The sequence below is a fragment of the Sciurus carolinensis genome, chromosome 11 (assembly GCF_902686445.1).
Source record: "Sciurus carolinensis chromosome 11, mSciCar1.2, whole genome shotgun sequence".
Classification (NCBI taxonomy): Eukaryota; Metazoa; Chordata; class Mammalia; order Rodentia; family Sciuridae; genus Sciurus; species Sciurus carolinensis.
In genome coordinates this window covers 62,260,726-62,278,561 of record NC_062223.1, presented here as the reverse complement: position 1 = coordinate 62,278,561, position 17,836 = coordinate 62,260,726, and the positions used below count along the sequence as shown (strand labels likewise).

The 17,836-nt window shown below is 33.6% G+C and overlaps 1 protein-coding gene across 1 annotated transcript in view; it reads left to right on the top strand.

The window, feature by feature from the left end:
• Pde3b (phosphodiesterase 3B) overlaps positions 1–17,836 on the top strand; it is a 184,534-nt gene that overhangs the window by 103,716 nt on the left and 62,982 nt on the right. Inside the window, exon 2 of the mRNA XM_047516255.1 lies at positions 15,985–16,035. Within this exon, the coding sequence (XP_047372211.1) occupies positions 15,985–16,035 (51 nt within the window). The remainder of the gene's footprint in view (positions 1–15,984; positions 16,036–17,836) is intronic.

Below are 17,836 nucleotides of genomic sequence, written 5' to 3'. Positions count from 1 at the left end.
ATACACATATCAGAGAAAACATTCAGCTTTTGTTTTTTTGGGATTGGCCTATTTCACTTAGTGTGATATTCTCCAGCCCCATTCATTTACCAGCAAATGCCATAATTTTATTCTTCTTTAAGGCTGAGTAATAATCCATCACACACACATATATATCACATATATGATATATGACATATATACATATATATATATACACCCCACATTTTCTTTATCTATTCATCTGTTGAAGATTTTTCTTAATGGACATATGTGACTATTTTACCAGTAAGTCTCTGGTATCTTTGGTTGGCTCATCATTCTTAATCTTAAGGATATTATAAAGGAAATCAGAAAAGAAATTTTGTTGTATTTGCACTGTTAAGCAGCAAGTATCCCTCTCTGGGACCAGGTAGTTTACTTGATTATCAGTGCTAGTTGTAGATATTTTAGTTGTGCAAACCATATAGAACTGACAGGGGAGAAAAGCAATGTGGCCTTTTGTTTGGTTTATAACTGGGTAGGAGATAGTGTTCTATACTGTTACATATCAGACTGCCTGGATTATTGTATATATAAATGGGGGTATTTCTAGAATTGGTTATAAAACGACCTGCCCTCTCTGAAGGACCTTGGCTTGTGATCTCCTTTTAAGGTTTTCTTTTCAGAGTTAGAACCAAGTTTATAGCATATTCCTGTTATTGAAGCGAAGAATGTTCCCCTCCTCCTTTTAATCTTTTATTTTTTTTTAATAAACCATGCTTGGAATTCTAGATATCTCTTTGGATATTTCTCTTGTAATCTTCAATTGTTCAGGTGTTCTACTAAAGTCTTTTAAATACTACCTACTCTTAATCTAATCTCTTGCTTGCTGAAATTATATTGAAATTTTTATTATAACTTAAAATGAAGACATTTATTCAAATAGGAGAAAGAAGAAATTGTGTTCTTTAAAGGTTTACAAACCTCAATTTCTTTTGTTACTATTGGCATGTTTTCCCCAGAAAATATATCTCTGGTGGAATGTATAAACTATGTCAGGGGTGGAGATAAAAGTTTGCTTATCCTTGGATTAGAGAAACCATTTGAGACCTGGACCAAGAAGTATATCCAGAGAGACACAGGAGCTCTAGAATAGTTAAGTCAGTAGGTAGAACTACTAGAAAAAATAAGAGGTTAAGAATACTGGTGAAATACAGGCTATTTCATATTATTCCTAGACAATGGTTCTCTGTGTTTCTCTTCGCATACAATAATTATTCCATGGTATGTGGGCGTTCTATTATAGCTTTATAATGATTTTGAACACTTTCAGACTTAAAAATAGTAGGTGTTTACTCAATTTAGAATGTCCAAAAAATAAATAAATAAAATATTCTACTAAGATCTAATATGCATTATTTTAAAATACTTATTAGTTCATCAGTAGAATATAGATCTAAGTAATTGGTACTTGTGTAGTTTAAAGCTATACATATTTCAAACAATGACTTCAATACTTTCATATTGTACTCATTTAACCCATGTTTATTCCCTGTTCTTCTAAATATCTTTGTTTCTTTTTTCTTTTTTAATTTTTTTAAAAATATTTTTTTAGTTGCAGATGGACACAATACCTTTATTTTATTTATTTATTTTTATGTGATGCTGAGGATTGAAACTAGTGCCTCTTTGTTTCTGATTTTGTACTTTTTTTTTTTTTAATGATACCAGGGATTGAACCCAGGGGTGCTCAACCACTGAGCCACATCTCCAGCCCCTTTATTTTCTGTGTTGGGACAGGGTCTCACTAAGTTGCTTAGGCCCTAACTGAGTTGCTGAGGCTGGTCTTGAATGTGCCATCCTCCTGCCTCAGGCCTCCTGCCTGAGTTGCTGGAATTACAGGCATGTGCTACCATGCCCTGCTGATTTTGTACTTTTGACAGAAAAAAATGTTATATATAGTTCAAGTGCAACTTTATAAAATCTGAATTAATCAGTAAAACTTAGGAAATCACGCCAGTTAATAGTGTTTGTTGTTATGTCCTGTTTATTTTTTATTTTTTGGGTAGCAGGTACTCGGGATTGAACCCAGGGATGCTTACTACCAGGCCACATCTCCATCCTATGTATTTTTTGAGACAGTGTCTCACTGAGTTGCTGAGGGTCTCCCTAAATTGCTGAGTCTGATCTGGAATTTATAGTCCTCCTGTCTCAGTAGCTTTTCTTTTGAATTTAAAAGGAAAAAGAAGGATTGGCTGATGAATCTTTATTGAATGTGAGTGGTGTGTTCAAGGAATAGCAAAGAAAAGAGTGTAGCTGGGGGAGAGAGTAGAAGGTCTTTTGACCATGGTTAAAATCTTAGCCTTTTACTCAGGTTGAACTGGGAAGTCATTCGGTAGTGTAGAGCAGAAAAGTGACATAATTTTTCTTAAACTTTAAGAGGATAATTTTGCTGTGTTGGGATCAGATTATGCTTGGGCAAGTGGGGGAGCAAGGAGATATTTAGGAGACTATGATGATAATAAAGGCAAGAAAGGATCAGAGTAGTGGAGACATGAAAACTGTTGATACTCTGTGCATATTTGAAAGTCAAGATAATAGGATTTGCAAGTGTGAATTTGAGAAAGAGGGGAGTTATGTTTTTGAGGTAATAATGGGGTGCCATTAAGTCAGATGGGGGACAGCCATGGGTAGAACATGTTTAAGAGGAGAATTGGTTGAGTTTGAACATGTTAGTTTGAGATGTCTGTTAGTCAAGTGGAGTTGTTAAGTAGGCAATTGGATATATGATTCTTTAGCCCAGAGGAGAGGATAAATGAATCTTCTAGTCATTAGTTTCCTAAAAGTATTTCTTTAGCTTGGCAAGAAAGAAAAGAGAAAAGGTCTAAGGTTAGAGCTCTGGACACAACAATGTTAAGGCATCAAAATGCCAAGCAAGACCAGAGGGAGCCTGAAGTAAGTTAGATATCTTAGAGTGGGATATTCTGGAAGCCAGGTGAGAAAAGTGGTTTCAGTGGGGGAAGAGTGTTCAATTGTGTCAGATGATAATAGATCAAAAAATAGGAATAGTGAGAATTGACTGTTGGCTTAATAACATTAGAGACCTTAACAAGACGGATTTGATGATAATAGGGCCAAAAGTCTGATTAGAGGCAGCTTAAGAAAGAACAAGGAAAGAGGAATTGGAAACAACCAATATATGGAACTCTTGTGAGGAATTTTGCTGTAAAGAGGATCAGAAAAATGGAATAGTGGTCTTGTGGAAGCACAATCATGATAAGGTATATGTGTGAGAGCATTTTTATAATTGGATTGGGATAATTTAATAGAGTGAAACAAACTGAAATTAAGGACAATTTCCTGAGAACTGTTTTTCTGCATTCTGTATTTCCTCCTACCGAGAGTAAAGACTGAAGGGCTGTCCCACCTCCTCCAGTCTCCCAGGGAGAGCAAAAAAAGGCTGAGAGAGAATGGAAATGCTCCCTGCCTGGCCTGTCTAGCAAGACTAACTCTGCTTCTGTATATTTCCTGCCTTTTGTCCCAAGTTTGCTGCCTCTTCTCTTTTAAAAAGTGTTCTTCCAGAAGCTTTCCTTGTTTCACAGCCTCCGAAGATAAAAATTAGAAATCGAAGTTATTCTATCTTCCTTCAGACTGACTTTAAATAAAGTCTGTTTTTCTGCCAGTTAGACTCCAGCTGTTTGTAGAGTACAAGAAATGTTGGAGCCTAGTCTCTTGCCTCTGTGTAGTAATGGTTCCACCCAGTAACAGAATTGCTGGTGATCATATAACCAGTAGAGTTGAAACTACTGCATTTATGGAAAGAATGATTGTAGACTAGACCTCACACAGTTCATCTGCAGTAACAGAACGAAATGCAGGGTATATCAATATAGATAACAGAGAGTAATTTGATGACCTGATAAGTAAAAACAAGGTGTTGGTAGAAACTTTTTATTTATGAAAAGAAAGGTCTTATGAACAGTGTAAATCATTACCCTTCTAGTGCAGTGAAAGGGAATGAAATTGGAGGGAGAGTTTGAATTCTAGCTCTGCCATTTGTTAGTTGACATGTGGAAGAGTTTAGTTAACAAATCTCTGTATTATTTAGGGGCTCTGTAAGAAGTAGAATTCACTCAGAGATGGTTCAAATAAGAATATTGTAATGAAGAGTCTCCTTTGAGAGAATGACCAGGGTCAAGAGAATAGACAAGAGGTTAGATCACTATGGAAAGCTGTTAACCTCACCTGGGGCTGAAGGAACAAGGGTAGAAATGATGTTTTGCTGAAGTTTGAAGGAAGGACCGCCTGGTAAGAGCTGTAGTCACGGGGGGAGGTGGACAGTTGTTGCTAGAGAGAGCGGTGCCCAGCCAGGGAGGCAGCAGAGAATTGGAGTAGCCTTGATTTCTTTCTTCTCCAAACTCCAGTTTCCAGCTCTTGACTCAGATTGGCCAAACCTAAGAAAAAACAAGCTGGGAGTTTGCTCAGATGATGCAGAATACATAGGGTTAAGCTTCCCCAGGGTCCAGAGAAGAGCAAAAACTAGATCTGGGAGGCAAGTGTAAAGTATTAGAACAATCACTAGGCCTCAACTTCTACATATAATAAGGGGCTAATTGCAAAATTCCTGTAATTTTCACATACCCTGTCAAGCTCTCTGTTACACTGCTAACTTATGGTGGTGTTAATAAATGATAAACACAGATTGGTGTAACTTATGGTTAATAATCCTTAAAGGTTTAGAAGTAAGGCAGATGGAGATTTAAATTTTCTGCCACTTACTAGTCATATAATTTTTGATAGTCTGTTGTATCATCTGTAGAGAAATAAGACTGAGAATTACAGAAATGCAGAGAATTCTAGTGAAGATTAAAGGAGACTATATATTAAGTAGGCACATAGAATGCAGTCTAAGTCATTATGGTCATCATCATATTATTTGATTAGTAAGAATAGTAAAGAGATTAGTTTCCAAGTATTTACTAGTTCTGCTCTCATTTTTTCTAAATGGGGTTCCTTTTTGGTCTCATTAGGATCAAGGGTACTATCTTTGCACTTTAGTCTAAACTGACTATGGTTAATTTAACTTTTTGCTGTCCTTTTATGTTTTGCTTTCTGTTCAAGAAGCACAAAGAAATAAATGGTTATCTTCATTGGGCCTAAGTTGGCATAGAAATGGAAAAAGTTGCAAGTGCAGAAATTCAATTTTATTAGCATAGGTTTGTACATGAAACTCAAGTAAAATGTTATTAAAAAATAGGAGAGTACAGGATGTTATAACAGTTAATTCAGTACTAAGTATCTCTTAAATTGCACATAAATATAACAGTTCTGTAAGTTTGATTTGAGGGCACATATATGTTTTTCTTTTTGGCTACATGGGGAACAATGAACTAAAACCTCATTGACGTAATTGAACCTGATAATATCTCCTGGTTGTACTGCTGATGATTCACTGTGGTTTTGGTGGTTTTGTAGAGCTCTGTAAAGTATGTTAGACTTATAAACATATTCAAACAGAAACTTTTATCAGGATTCAGCTTTTTAACCACAAAGAGAAGATGAATTTAAATAAATGCACAGTCTTGGGTACAGCTTTATCAAATCAACTAACAATTCTTAAAAATAGTATGCACCTCATATCTTAGAGAAAACAGTACTATTCTTAAAATTAGTTTTAAATAGATAATCACAGTATGTGAAAATAATTTCTAATCGTGTATTATAATGGAGTTTAAAAGGAAACAAATTATAATGAAAGTTCCTAAGAAGAGCAGGTTAAGATTTCATACTTTCATTAAATGTCTTATTATATAATAGAACTGTATTTTGAAAACATACCATAGTCACTCTAACTTCCTTAGTTCTTTCTGTGATTTAAAATTTATCTTTATTTATTCTTGTATTTGAGTCATTCATAGAATCTATTTTAGCATTGGGGTTGAAGTTAGATGCCTAAAATTTTGCTGACTTGGAAACAATGTCTACAGCATTTATTATCTACTTGGAAGTAAGATTTTTAAAAATCTACATATTATTGTATAGGAAGAATGAATGTTTAGACCAATATTTAAAAAAAATGTACTCAGTATGTAAGGTAGCCACCCACCGATTTTATGTGTATGTATAAAAATGATATATTATAATTAAAAGAAACCTAACAATTATGATATTTTTTATCATGGTGTATTGTTTGCAATCTTAAAGGTATCTGTCAGCTCAATGAATAAATAGATTGTATGTTGTAGGTTCATTACTATATCTGATCATATTTTCTTCTATATTTCTCTTAGATTAGGAAAATCCTACCAAAATTGTAACTTATGAGGAAAGGCAGCAAGAGTTTATTAGCTGTTGTTCTGTTTACTCAGATTACATATGGACCCTGGAATTGTAAAGGGATTTCTCACTGAAGACTACTTTCAGACTGTGTCTTAAGTTGTTGAGTCTTACAATATTTGCAGTTTGAAAAATAGAAGTGGGGTTTTTTTTTTCATTTTATTGAAAAAATACTTTTGTATTTTTCATTTATATTAGCAGTCAAATATTTTCTATATTTGCTCCCCTTTTCCACAACACACCAAAAAGATGTCTACTATGTGACCAAAAACTGAGTGCATTTATATTTCCTTCCTTCCTTCCTTCCTTCCTTCCTTCCTTCCTCCCCCCGCTCCCCACACAGTGCTTGGGATCAAACCCAGGACCTTGCACCTACTAGAAGGTACTCTACCACTGACCTATCACCAGTCCACATTTATGCTGTTTCTTCAACGTTGAATCATTGTCCAGCACGTATGTTTTAATCACTGGCTCTTTTCTGTGAATAAAAGCAGTGTGTAGATTTGTAGTTAGTGTAGCACTTTCATTGTTTTGTTCATTGTTTTCTTCCTTGCTGTACAGATCACTGATTTTCTCACAGAACTGACTCCAAAAGATGTTTCCCAGTCTATACTACAGTTTACAAAATAGTCAGTAGGAAAAAGTTGCCAAGTACAGTGGCACCTACCTATAATCCCCTGTGATTTAGGAGATTAAGACAGGAGGATCACATATTCAAGGCCAGCCTGGGCAACCTAGACCCTGTTTCAAGGGATGGTGATGTAGCTCAGCAATAGAGCACCTCTGGGTTCAATACCCAGTACCTCCACCCTCTCAAAAAGGAAAAAATCATCTTTTTCAATATGGTTCTTTCACTGATAAGCACATGAAAAGCTGCCTCCTGTCTTTCCTCATGTGTATTGCACATATGCTGAGATGATTTGGACTTTGCATGTGAGTATATTTATCTTGAAGTAAAGTAAAATATCTGCTGTACACAGCAGTTACTCTTTTACATTGTATAAGGTCTTTTCCAATCTATAATGCCCCCAAGGTGTAATATGGTAATTACATTTGGAAATTTTTTGATCTGTTCTCAACATAATGTTTATCATTTGTATGACTAATTTTATTACTCAGCAGTATTTTATCTTGTATGGTTTTGCTATTAGGAGCACAGAATCTGAATGGTACCTTGATTGTTAGTCTCTCCTCTTTTAGTAACAAAATTTTAAGTTTCATGTAAGAAAATATGTTCTTTTCTAGAAAATTTCTTGGGTTTACCAAAGAGGTTTTTGTTTTGTTTGAAAGGTTTTCATGGCTTCCTATCATTATTTGATTAAGTTTCAAAGTAGATGATGTACAGAAGAATTTAAGAAAATGGATAGCCATCTTTAAAGAAAAATCCAGATTTTAGATAATCATATCCTAATAACATTTTCGTTTTAATGTTTTTGTGTGATATTATCACACACACAGATGAATGTCCTATTTACAGTAGAGTCCTGTTCTTGATTTATGTCACTAATATATTTATTAATACCTTAGACTTTAGAAAACTCTTTTAAGTCCTTTCAGATTTGGGTGAATTTAATGCAACAAAATTAAAAAATGCATATTTAATAGATATTAATAACATTATTCAGACATGATACATTAAGATGACTAAACAGATGAATAAACAGACCTTTGGGTACCTGCCTAGCTGATAAGAATATAATGGTTATGAAGATGATAATATTGAGATTTCTGTGGAAATCAGAATTAATCTTACATTTCATAGTTATGAAATGTATATATAAGCTTAATCCTTCCTTTGTCTCTCTAATTCCACACTACTGAGGAAAAACTGATGATTCAAAGGTTGTAATTGATAAATGGTGGCTAATAGTCTTATTACTGTTTCCTAGTTTAAATTTTTCCTAATTAATATGCAGTCAGCACTGTATTTTTCACTTACATGAATGAAATTACATGTATTCTTCTAGGACTTCCTTTTCCTGTTCAACATTGTTTCTGAGATTCAGTCATATAATTTATAGCTGTACTTCCTTCATTTTCACTGTTGTATTCCATTGTATGAATCTACAATTTCTTTTTATTTTACAATTGGTGAATATTTGGATTGTATCTAATTTTTTGCTACCCCAAATTGGGCAGTTGTATGGATCCTTGTTCTTGTCTCCTGGTATCAAATCATAACAAAGGATAAAGATTTTGGGTTTCCCTCCAATCTGTTGTAGATTGGTGCTTTTGTAAGATACAATAAAAATGTTTCAGTATCAAATTGCAGTAAATAGTTCCAAGCCTTTACTCCTTAAAGTTTTTTTTTAATTGATGCATAATAATCGTGTGTATGAGGTACAGTGTGATAACTTGATACATGTTTAAAGATCAAATTAGGTTAGTAATTAGCATTTTCCTTTCTTAAACATTTCTTTCTTGTGTATGTTGAGAAGCTTTGAACTCCTCTCTTTAAAATATATAAGTTCTTATAAAATATTTAATAAACTGTGAACTACAGTCACCCTACTGAACTTTAAAAACTTAGAACTTATTCTTCCTATATGATAAGTGATCTCTTGGTACCTCTCATCTAACTCCCGTCTACTTCTCCTACCTCCTTTCCCAGCTTAGACTAGTGAACATTACTCTACTTACATGAAATCAAATATTTTAGCTTCCACATTTGAGTGAGAATATGTGATATTTGTCTTTTTGTGCCTGAATTATTTTATTTAATATAAATGTCCTTCAGTTCCTTTAGTGTCACTGCAAAATGACAGGATTTCTTCCTTTTCATGGTGGGAATAATATTCCATTCTGTGTGTACACCACTTTTTAAAAAAATAATCTGTTCATCCATTGATGGACACCAGAGTTGATTTCGTATCTTGACTGTCTTGAATAGTGCTTCAGTGAACACAGGAATGCAGGTATCTCTTCAACATACTGTTTTCATTTCCTTTGGATATATACTCAATAGTACTGGTTTCCATTGTGACTACACTAGTTTACATTCCTACCAAATATGTGGGTTTTTTTTTTTTTTTTTGGTCTTTTTGATAATATCCATTCTAAATGGGGTGAGATGATATCTTATTGTGGTTTGGGTTAATTATTTATTAAGTTGCTTAGGGTCTTCTGAGGCTGGCCTTGAATTTGGAATCTTCCTATCTCGACCTCCCTAGTCGCTGGGTTTGTAGTATGTGCCACTGTGCCTGTCTGTATTCATTTATTTCTTCTGCGATCTCTCGCATTTCTTTCCTTCTGCTACTTTTGGGTTTAATTTTTTCTTGACTTTCTGCTTCCTTAAGTTGCATCATTAGGTTGTTCATTTGAACTCTTTCTTACTTATCTTTTGATATAGGTTACTTATTGATATAAACTTTAATCTTAGTCATAGTTTTTCTGTATTCCATAGGTTTTGGAGCTCCAAAACTATTTTCATTTGTTTCAAGAAAATTTAAAATGTCCCTTTTGATTTCTTCTTTGACTTCTTGGGCATTCAAGATCATCTTACTTAATTTCTTATGTATTTGTACACTTTTTAAAATTCTTGTTGATTTCTAGTTTTATTTCATTTTGGTAAGAAAAGATATGTGATATGATTTCATTTTTTACAAATTTGTTGAAACAAGTTTTTTGGCCTAACATCTAGTCTACCTTGGAGAACATTCCACTGACTGATGAAAAGAATATGTATTCCATAGCTGTTAGGTGAAATGTTCTGTAAATGTCTTTTAGGTGTATTTGGTGTATAGTATAGTTCAGTTTTTATAATTCTTTGTTGATTTTTTTTGTATGGATGATCTGTCCATTGACGAAAGTGGGGTGTTGAGGTCCCCTATTATTATTATTTTATTAAAGGCTGTCTCTCCCTTTAGATCTAAGAATGTTTGCTTTATATCTTTGGGTGCTCTGGCTTTGGGTGCATCTATATTTATCATTATTATTTCCTCTGATTGAATCAATCCCTTTCTGACCTTCTTTGTCTTTACAGTTTTTGACTTAAAGTATATTTTAGCATACACACACACACATACATGCATACACACACACACATACATACATACACACATATATATGTGTACTCTGTTCACTTTTCTTTGGTTTTTCTTTGTGTGAAATATCATTTTCATTCTTTCACTGTCAGTCTTTGTGCTTATGAACTGAGTTTCTTATAGGTACAATATACTTAGGTCTTTTTTGCCCTAGCAATTCAGGCAGTCTAAATACTTAATTGGGAGATTTAATTCATTTACATTCAGGATTATTATTGATAAATAAAAACATATGCCTGTCATTATATTTTCTCATTGTTTTTCATTTCCTTCCTTTCTTCCTTGTTTCTTTCTCTCTTGCTCATCTTTGTGGTTTCGTATTCTGTATTGTTAAGGCTTTATTCTGTTACTATTATTATTTTTGGAGAGTACCTTGGATTGAACTTAGGGGCATTTGACCACTGAGCCACATCCCTAGCCCTATTTTGTATTTATTTAGAGGCAGAGTCTCACTGAGTTGCTTATTAGCACCTCGCTTTTGCTGAGGTTGTCTTTGAATTGAGATCCTCCTGCCTCAGCCTCCAGAGCTGCTGGGATTATAGGCATACACTATTCTGCCCAGGTGACTCTGTTATTTCTCTCTCTCTCTCTCTCTCTCTCTTTTTCAATCTCTCTTTCTTCTGTATCTACTGTACTAGGGAGTTTTATACTTTTGCATATTTTTATGATAGTAGTTATCATTTCTTATCTATAGTGTAGGGCTTCCTTAGGTATTTTTTGTAAAGTCAGTCTGGTGATAATAAATTTCCTCAATTTTTACTTATCTTGGAAAGGTTTTGATTTCTTTTTCATTTCTGAAGGAAAAATTTTCTGAGTATAACATTATTGGTTGATAATCCTTTGCTTTCAGGACATTGAATCTATCACCCCAATCTCTCCTGGTTTGTAAGTTTTCTAGTGAGAAGTCTGCTATTGGTTTAGTGGGAATTCCCTTATATGTCACTTGACACTTCCTCTCCTGCTGTTTTTAGAATTCTCTGTTTGTGTTGGACTTTTAACTGTTTGACTATAATATGACTCAGAGAAGGCCTTTTCTGGCCAAATCTATTTGAGGTCCTTTGAACTTTCTAGACCTATATGTTCATATCTTTCCAAAGATTTGGATGTTTTTAGCTATTATTTCATTGCATGGGGTTTCTGTGCCTTTTCCCCTCTTTTCTCCTTCAGGTTCATCAGTAATGGTAATATTGGTTTGATTCATGGTGTCCCATAAGTCTTGTGGCTTTCTTAGTTCTTTTCAGGTGTCCGTGGCATTATTGGGTCTTCTATGAATCTTCTGCATTCTTTATTCTGTGTGAAATCTCTCTTGATTCAGGGTTGATCTTGACTGGAAATATGGTATAGTAGATGATGTGTACTTAGTTATCATCTTTATAAGGCTACCTTGAGTCAGTCTCCTTTCTCTGCAGAATTTCTGCCACTTCCCATCATTTTTCTCGAACACTTCACTAGAACAGAGTAGTTGTTTTTTTCGTGTTTTTTTTTTTTTTTTTTTTTATTGTGTAGGGCACCTCCAGTTAGCTATCATGCTGATATAAGATCTAAGCCTTTACTCTTAATTTCTATATTTATCATTTTATTGGAAATAATGCTGCTCTAAGATACATATACCTAACTGTGGAATTCCTGGGCCATTCATCTTTTTATTTTGCAGAAATTTTTGTTTTCTCAAAATCACTGATACTCTAGTTCAAATTATTTTTAGAAGGAGGTTTGCCAGCTCTTTGTGACTTTCACTGTGTCTGTTCTTAATTTCTTACTATGAAGGAAAGTTTAGCCTAATCCTGATGGTTTTTGGTGATATAATTGTGATCCTGTAGAAAGTGACTGCAAATAAGAGTGAGTTGCTGCTTAAGAGCTGATTTAAAACCAACCTAGCAAATATAAGTGGGAGAAAACCATAATAGGATAAAGGCCCAGGAGGAGTGAATTTATTAAGAGACATGTTATACAACAGAAAGTGCTATAGTCAAGAGATCTAAAAAGAGTATGTAGAGGGACTGAAATGGAACAAAATTAAGTCCCATGCATGTTTGATTATGTCCAAATGAACCCAACTATTATGTATAACTATAATGCACTAATAAAAGCATAAAAAGAGAAAAAGCAGGGAGGAAAAAGCATTGCATGTGGTAAAGTTTTGTAGACCGCTAAGATTACAAGTTGAAATAGAGTATACATTACTTTTCATGTTAGTAGCCCCTTTTTGTGTAGGCAGTCTTGAAATGCTTTAGGGAACTCTTTTAGAATGTAAGCTAAAATGGGATTCTCTTTTAGTCTATCAGCAGGATCCCTTTGTGTCAGTGTTTCTCAACCTCTTTTCTTTTTAATCCTCACCCCTCATCCAGGAACTCTTTGAACATCTTTTCCCTAATTACTCCTCTGTCTCTATGAAATTTTAATACCACAGATCTTTGATTTATTTCTTCATGTGCAGTGTATCTGTTTATGTATTGTGACCTTTTGAGGGCTACACATTGTTTTAATTGGCAAGATTTCACCTCTCCCCCTAACCAATTTTCACCTGCTTAGAGTGATGGCACCCCCACTGAGGAATGCTAGATGTACAAACACAAATTTGCCTCTTGTTAGGAAGTGCAAATATTTTAAAAGGTAATGTTTTTAGTCATTTGGGTCAAGGATGTGGGGAGAAAAGAAGACTACTTAGTATTACACTATCCTAATAGAAGTATGCCCAAATTAGCAAAAAAATAAACCTACTGTTTAGACTACTGAATCTGTTTGACAGTGTATCTTGTGGAAGAAATACAGAAGTGTGAGTCAGATAATAGTAGTTAGGCAAGTTTACAGATTCAGAACACAAATTACTAACTTGATGCCAATCTCATCTGTAATTTTTAGTGCCATATCATAAAATTCTGAGTTCACTCCTATTTTAGACTTTCATTAAGGAACTTAAGAAAACTCAGATTTACAAATGTTGTGATGATGGGAGGAAGGTGAATAAGCTAGTAGACTTCCTCAATCTCCAAAGAAACTTTTGACAAGCTAAAGTATAGACAGAAGTAGAATATTCCAGTTGAGTCTAAAAAGGCCGTTGTAGAGGAATAGGATGGAAGCACATCAAGTATAAAAGAATCTTAAGGATTTTAGGTTATTTTTAGGAAGTTATTAACATCTTAAACTTCACTAATGAGTTTGTCTAGAATCTAGATTGTATTCTGGTCAGATTACAACCTGAAATAATTATATAAGGACCATACTTATGGTCATATAAAATAAATTTAATGGGTCTGCTAAATATATATTTTGTAACTACAGTGTAACTATTTTTGAATACTGGTTCATGAATTTAAATAAGTGGGTGTAGACTATCTGGATATTCTTTGAAAAGAAATGGACTTCTTTTCATTGAAAAGAAAGAGATTACCTTCTACAAGGTGTTGACAAGGAGATGGTGATAGTGATTGACAAGTCTTTGAATAATTGTGGGTATACTTATAAAGCATAGAAGAAACACAAAATCAAATATGCCATAGAGACCTTATGTGGCTTGCAAAGTCTAAAATATTCTATGTCCTTTAAAGAAATAGTTTTTCCAAATCCTGATAAAATATTGGACCAATGATACAATGAGTAACACTTAGATTTTTGCAATCAAAAGATATAAAACCAAGGACAAGAAACAAATAGTTCAGTGCATAGAAACGATGACTATATTACAAATTAGAAAGACTGATACTCAAGTAAGATCCAAAGCTAGAAAATGGCAAGTATAACGAATTAAGCAAAAGGTTGAGATTTATTTATCAACTCAATAAACTTGAAATAAATTTATGATTAATAATAGGTGGCAATTGTAACTTACTAAATTAAAGTTAATTTTATTTCTTTGGGTGTAGTAACTACTATATTTGAAAGGGAAGCAGCTAGAAAGCCTCTTAGAAAGAAGGGCAGGGAAAAAAGTCTGGGACTAATAAGTTACCATTGATAGCCTATGAAGGAGACAAACAGGCAATCTGTCATTAATTATCTGCATATTAGAAGAGGCAGGTGTTATTTTTATGAATTCATTCCTTTGTACTTTTTTTTCATTTTTCATTTTTTTTTATTTTTTATTTTTATTTTTTTTGTAAACAAATGGGATACATGTTGTTTCTCTGTTTGTATATGGAGTAAAGGCATACCATTTGTGTAATCATAAATTTACATAGGGTAATGTTGTTTGATTCATTCTGTTATTTTTTCCCTCCCCACCCCTCCCACCCCTCTTTTCCCTCTATACAGTCCTTCCTTCCTCCATTCTTGCCCCACTCCCTAATCCTAACCCTAAACCTAACCCTATCCCTAACACTAACTCTTCCCACCCCCCCATTATGTGTCATCATCCATTTATCAGTGAGATCATTCGTCCTTTGGTTTTTTGAGATTAGCTTATCTCACTTAGCATGATATTCTCCAATTTCATCCATTTGTCTGCAGATGCCATAATTTTATCATTCTTTATGGCTGAGTAATATTCCATTGTATATATATACCACAGTTTCTTTATCCATTCATCAATTGAAGGACATCTAGGTTGGTTCCACAATCTGCCTATGGTGAATTGAGCAGCAATGAACATTGATGTGGCTGTATATCTGTAGTATTCTGATTTTAAGTCCTTTGGGTGTAGGCCAAGGAGTGGGATAGGTGGGTCAAATGGTGGTTCCATTCCAAGCTTTCTGAGGAATCTCCATACTGCTTTCCAGAGTGGCTGCACTAATTTGCAACCCCACCAGCAATGTATGAGTACCTTTTTCCCCACATCCTTGCCAACACCTATTGTTGCTTGTGTTCTTAATGATCGCCATTCTAATTGGGGTGAGATGGAATCTTAGGGTAGTTTTGATTTACATTTCTCTTATTAGAGATGTTGAACTAGAGATGTTGAACATTTTTTCATTTATCTGTTGATTGCTTGTAGATCTTCTGTGAAGTATCTGTTCATTTCCTTAGCCCATTTGTTGACTGGATTATTTGTATTCTTCATGTAGAGTCTTTTGAGTTCTTTATAGATTCTGGAAATTAGTGCTCTATCTGAAGTATGAGTGGCAAAGATTTTCTCCTACTCTGTAGGCTTTCTCTTCACATTACTGATAGTTTCCTTTGCTGAGAGAAAGTTTTTTAGTTTGAATGTATCCCAGTTGTTGATCTTGCTTTTATTTCTTGTGCTATGGGAATCCTGTTAATGTAGCCCCAAGGTCAACAAGATTTTTAAAATGCTTTTCACAAAAATGCCTTGTTCATAAAGAAATAGCTCTACCTGTTGACACTAGTTTTAAGATGATGGATGATAAGCCTTTGCAGAGGTTGGGGAGGGGAAGAAGTTTGATGATATTTCATTTTTATTTTTTATTTAATGATTGAATTTATAGTTTAATTTTTATGCTTAATTAACCTGAAGGTTAATATAGCTTATTTTAGTGACTATTCTGATAATTCTGTGTTATGTTCATCTTGCAGTTACAGATTGTATAAAATAATAAAATATTCTCTTTAGAGATTATTTTATTCTTACCTTCCTAGTTCTCCTTCCAAATTTTAAGTTATTTCAGGTAGCTATAATTAAAGAGACTACAGTTTATCTTTACACATATTCATTTATTTCTGGTTGATAACGAAATAATTTTTTTTTTTCCAGATGATTCTTTGGGACTGGGACTTAAAGCAGTGGTATAAGCCTCATTACCAGGTAAATATAAGTAATACCACTACTATTATCTGTAATGAAAATTTTGACTTTTAAAATGAAGTTACATTCACGAGATTTCTGTGTCGTAAAATTTTCTTTAACTGAAATAAATTAGCCAAAGCATTTACTGAGGTAAGTTAAAAAACAAAAAGAACAACAAAGAAAACATTTTAAGTGTAAACAAGAAAGGAAACAAGAAACCAGACTTCACATAAATATTTTTAAAATGTTGCTAATATAATCTGGACTCAGAATAAATTAATATTTGTATATTAAGGATAAGATTGTTTTTCATTTCTGATGTGGTGCACTGATCTACAGAAGATAAGCAGAGTTAAGGCCATAGATGAGATGAAGCAAAGCAAGTGGCAGACTATTTTATTAGTAAAGTAAAACCATCTTTCATTTTTTGATAAGCATTTTATTGAATTATAATATACATACAGAAAAGTGTACAACTCAGTGACTTTTCACAAACTGGACATCCCATCTAAGTAGTGTCCGTTTGCAGAGATGGAGTATTATAGGTATCGCAGAAGCCTCACTTAGGCCTCATTCCTGTCATAACTTACATCTGTAAAGATAATCCCTATTCTTACTTCTAGTAATTAGTTTTACTTACAGAATTTAATGTACATTAAGGTTAGCTTTTTGACCTTTTAAATAATATATGTCCATGTCAGTAAAAATGAAATATAGAAGTATAAGGAAAAAAAGAGAAAACATCAAACATTGACTGTTGTTATAACTGCTAATGTTGGATGTGCGTCTTTATAGATCTTTTCCCGTTACAAATATGTTTGTGTATTCTGTTCTGCAAAATTGTATTATCTTGTTCAGCATGCTGTTTTGAAACATGAGTTTTTTCATAATAATGGATTAACTAATAAATATTTAATCATCTGTGTTACAGAAATGTTTCCTACTTATTTATTTCATTAGTTGTTCCAACACCAGTTTTTGAAAAAGGAATATCCATTTGAATGGCTGAGTTTTACTCTTTAAACAGTCAATGTAATAGCTACAATGCCCCTACAAGTAGGATATTCTCTGGTCTTCATATAAAATCATCATTGCAGTCAGATGAAATCAAGGAGAAGCCACACCTGACCTAAAAAGGGGGGAGTAGTGGTTCTTTGACCTGCTATATGGTGGACTATCAACAGATATTAACAAAGATCCTCAATTTCCCATTAGAAGAATATCTAATTTACTGATAAAATGTAAAGAATAATAAATGGTATTGCCAAGATAATGGACTTTTAGTCAGACAGATTGGTATATATTAAGTCTCTCTGCCCTTTTTTCCTCTTTTCCTTACAGATGGACTGTTTTTAAAATTTGAAATGTAATATTCATCTATAAAAATGCATAACTCAAATGTACAACTTGATGAATTTCTCAAAATGAATATGCACATTATCATCATTCAGATTAAGAATTCAGTACTCCAAAAGTCCCCTATACTTTTCTTCTCGTTGTCAGCTTCCCTCAAGCATTATAACAATCCTGATTTCTGCCTCTACTACTTAGCTTTTCCTGTCTGAATTTTATATAAATTGAAGTGGTTGCATGTATTTTGATCCACTTCTTCCTTTTCAGAAAAAATCTGTGAGATTAATTAATGTTATTGCATGAAGTGGCAATCCATTCATCTTTATTCTATTTAGCATGTCACTGAATGAATAGATTACAATTATTTATCCATTATATAGGTAGACAGACATTTGTTTTCAGATTTTTGGATATTGTAAGTAATGATGCTGAGATACTCTCAATACTTTTTTGATTGGATGTCTAT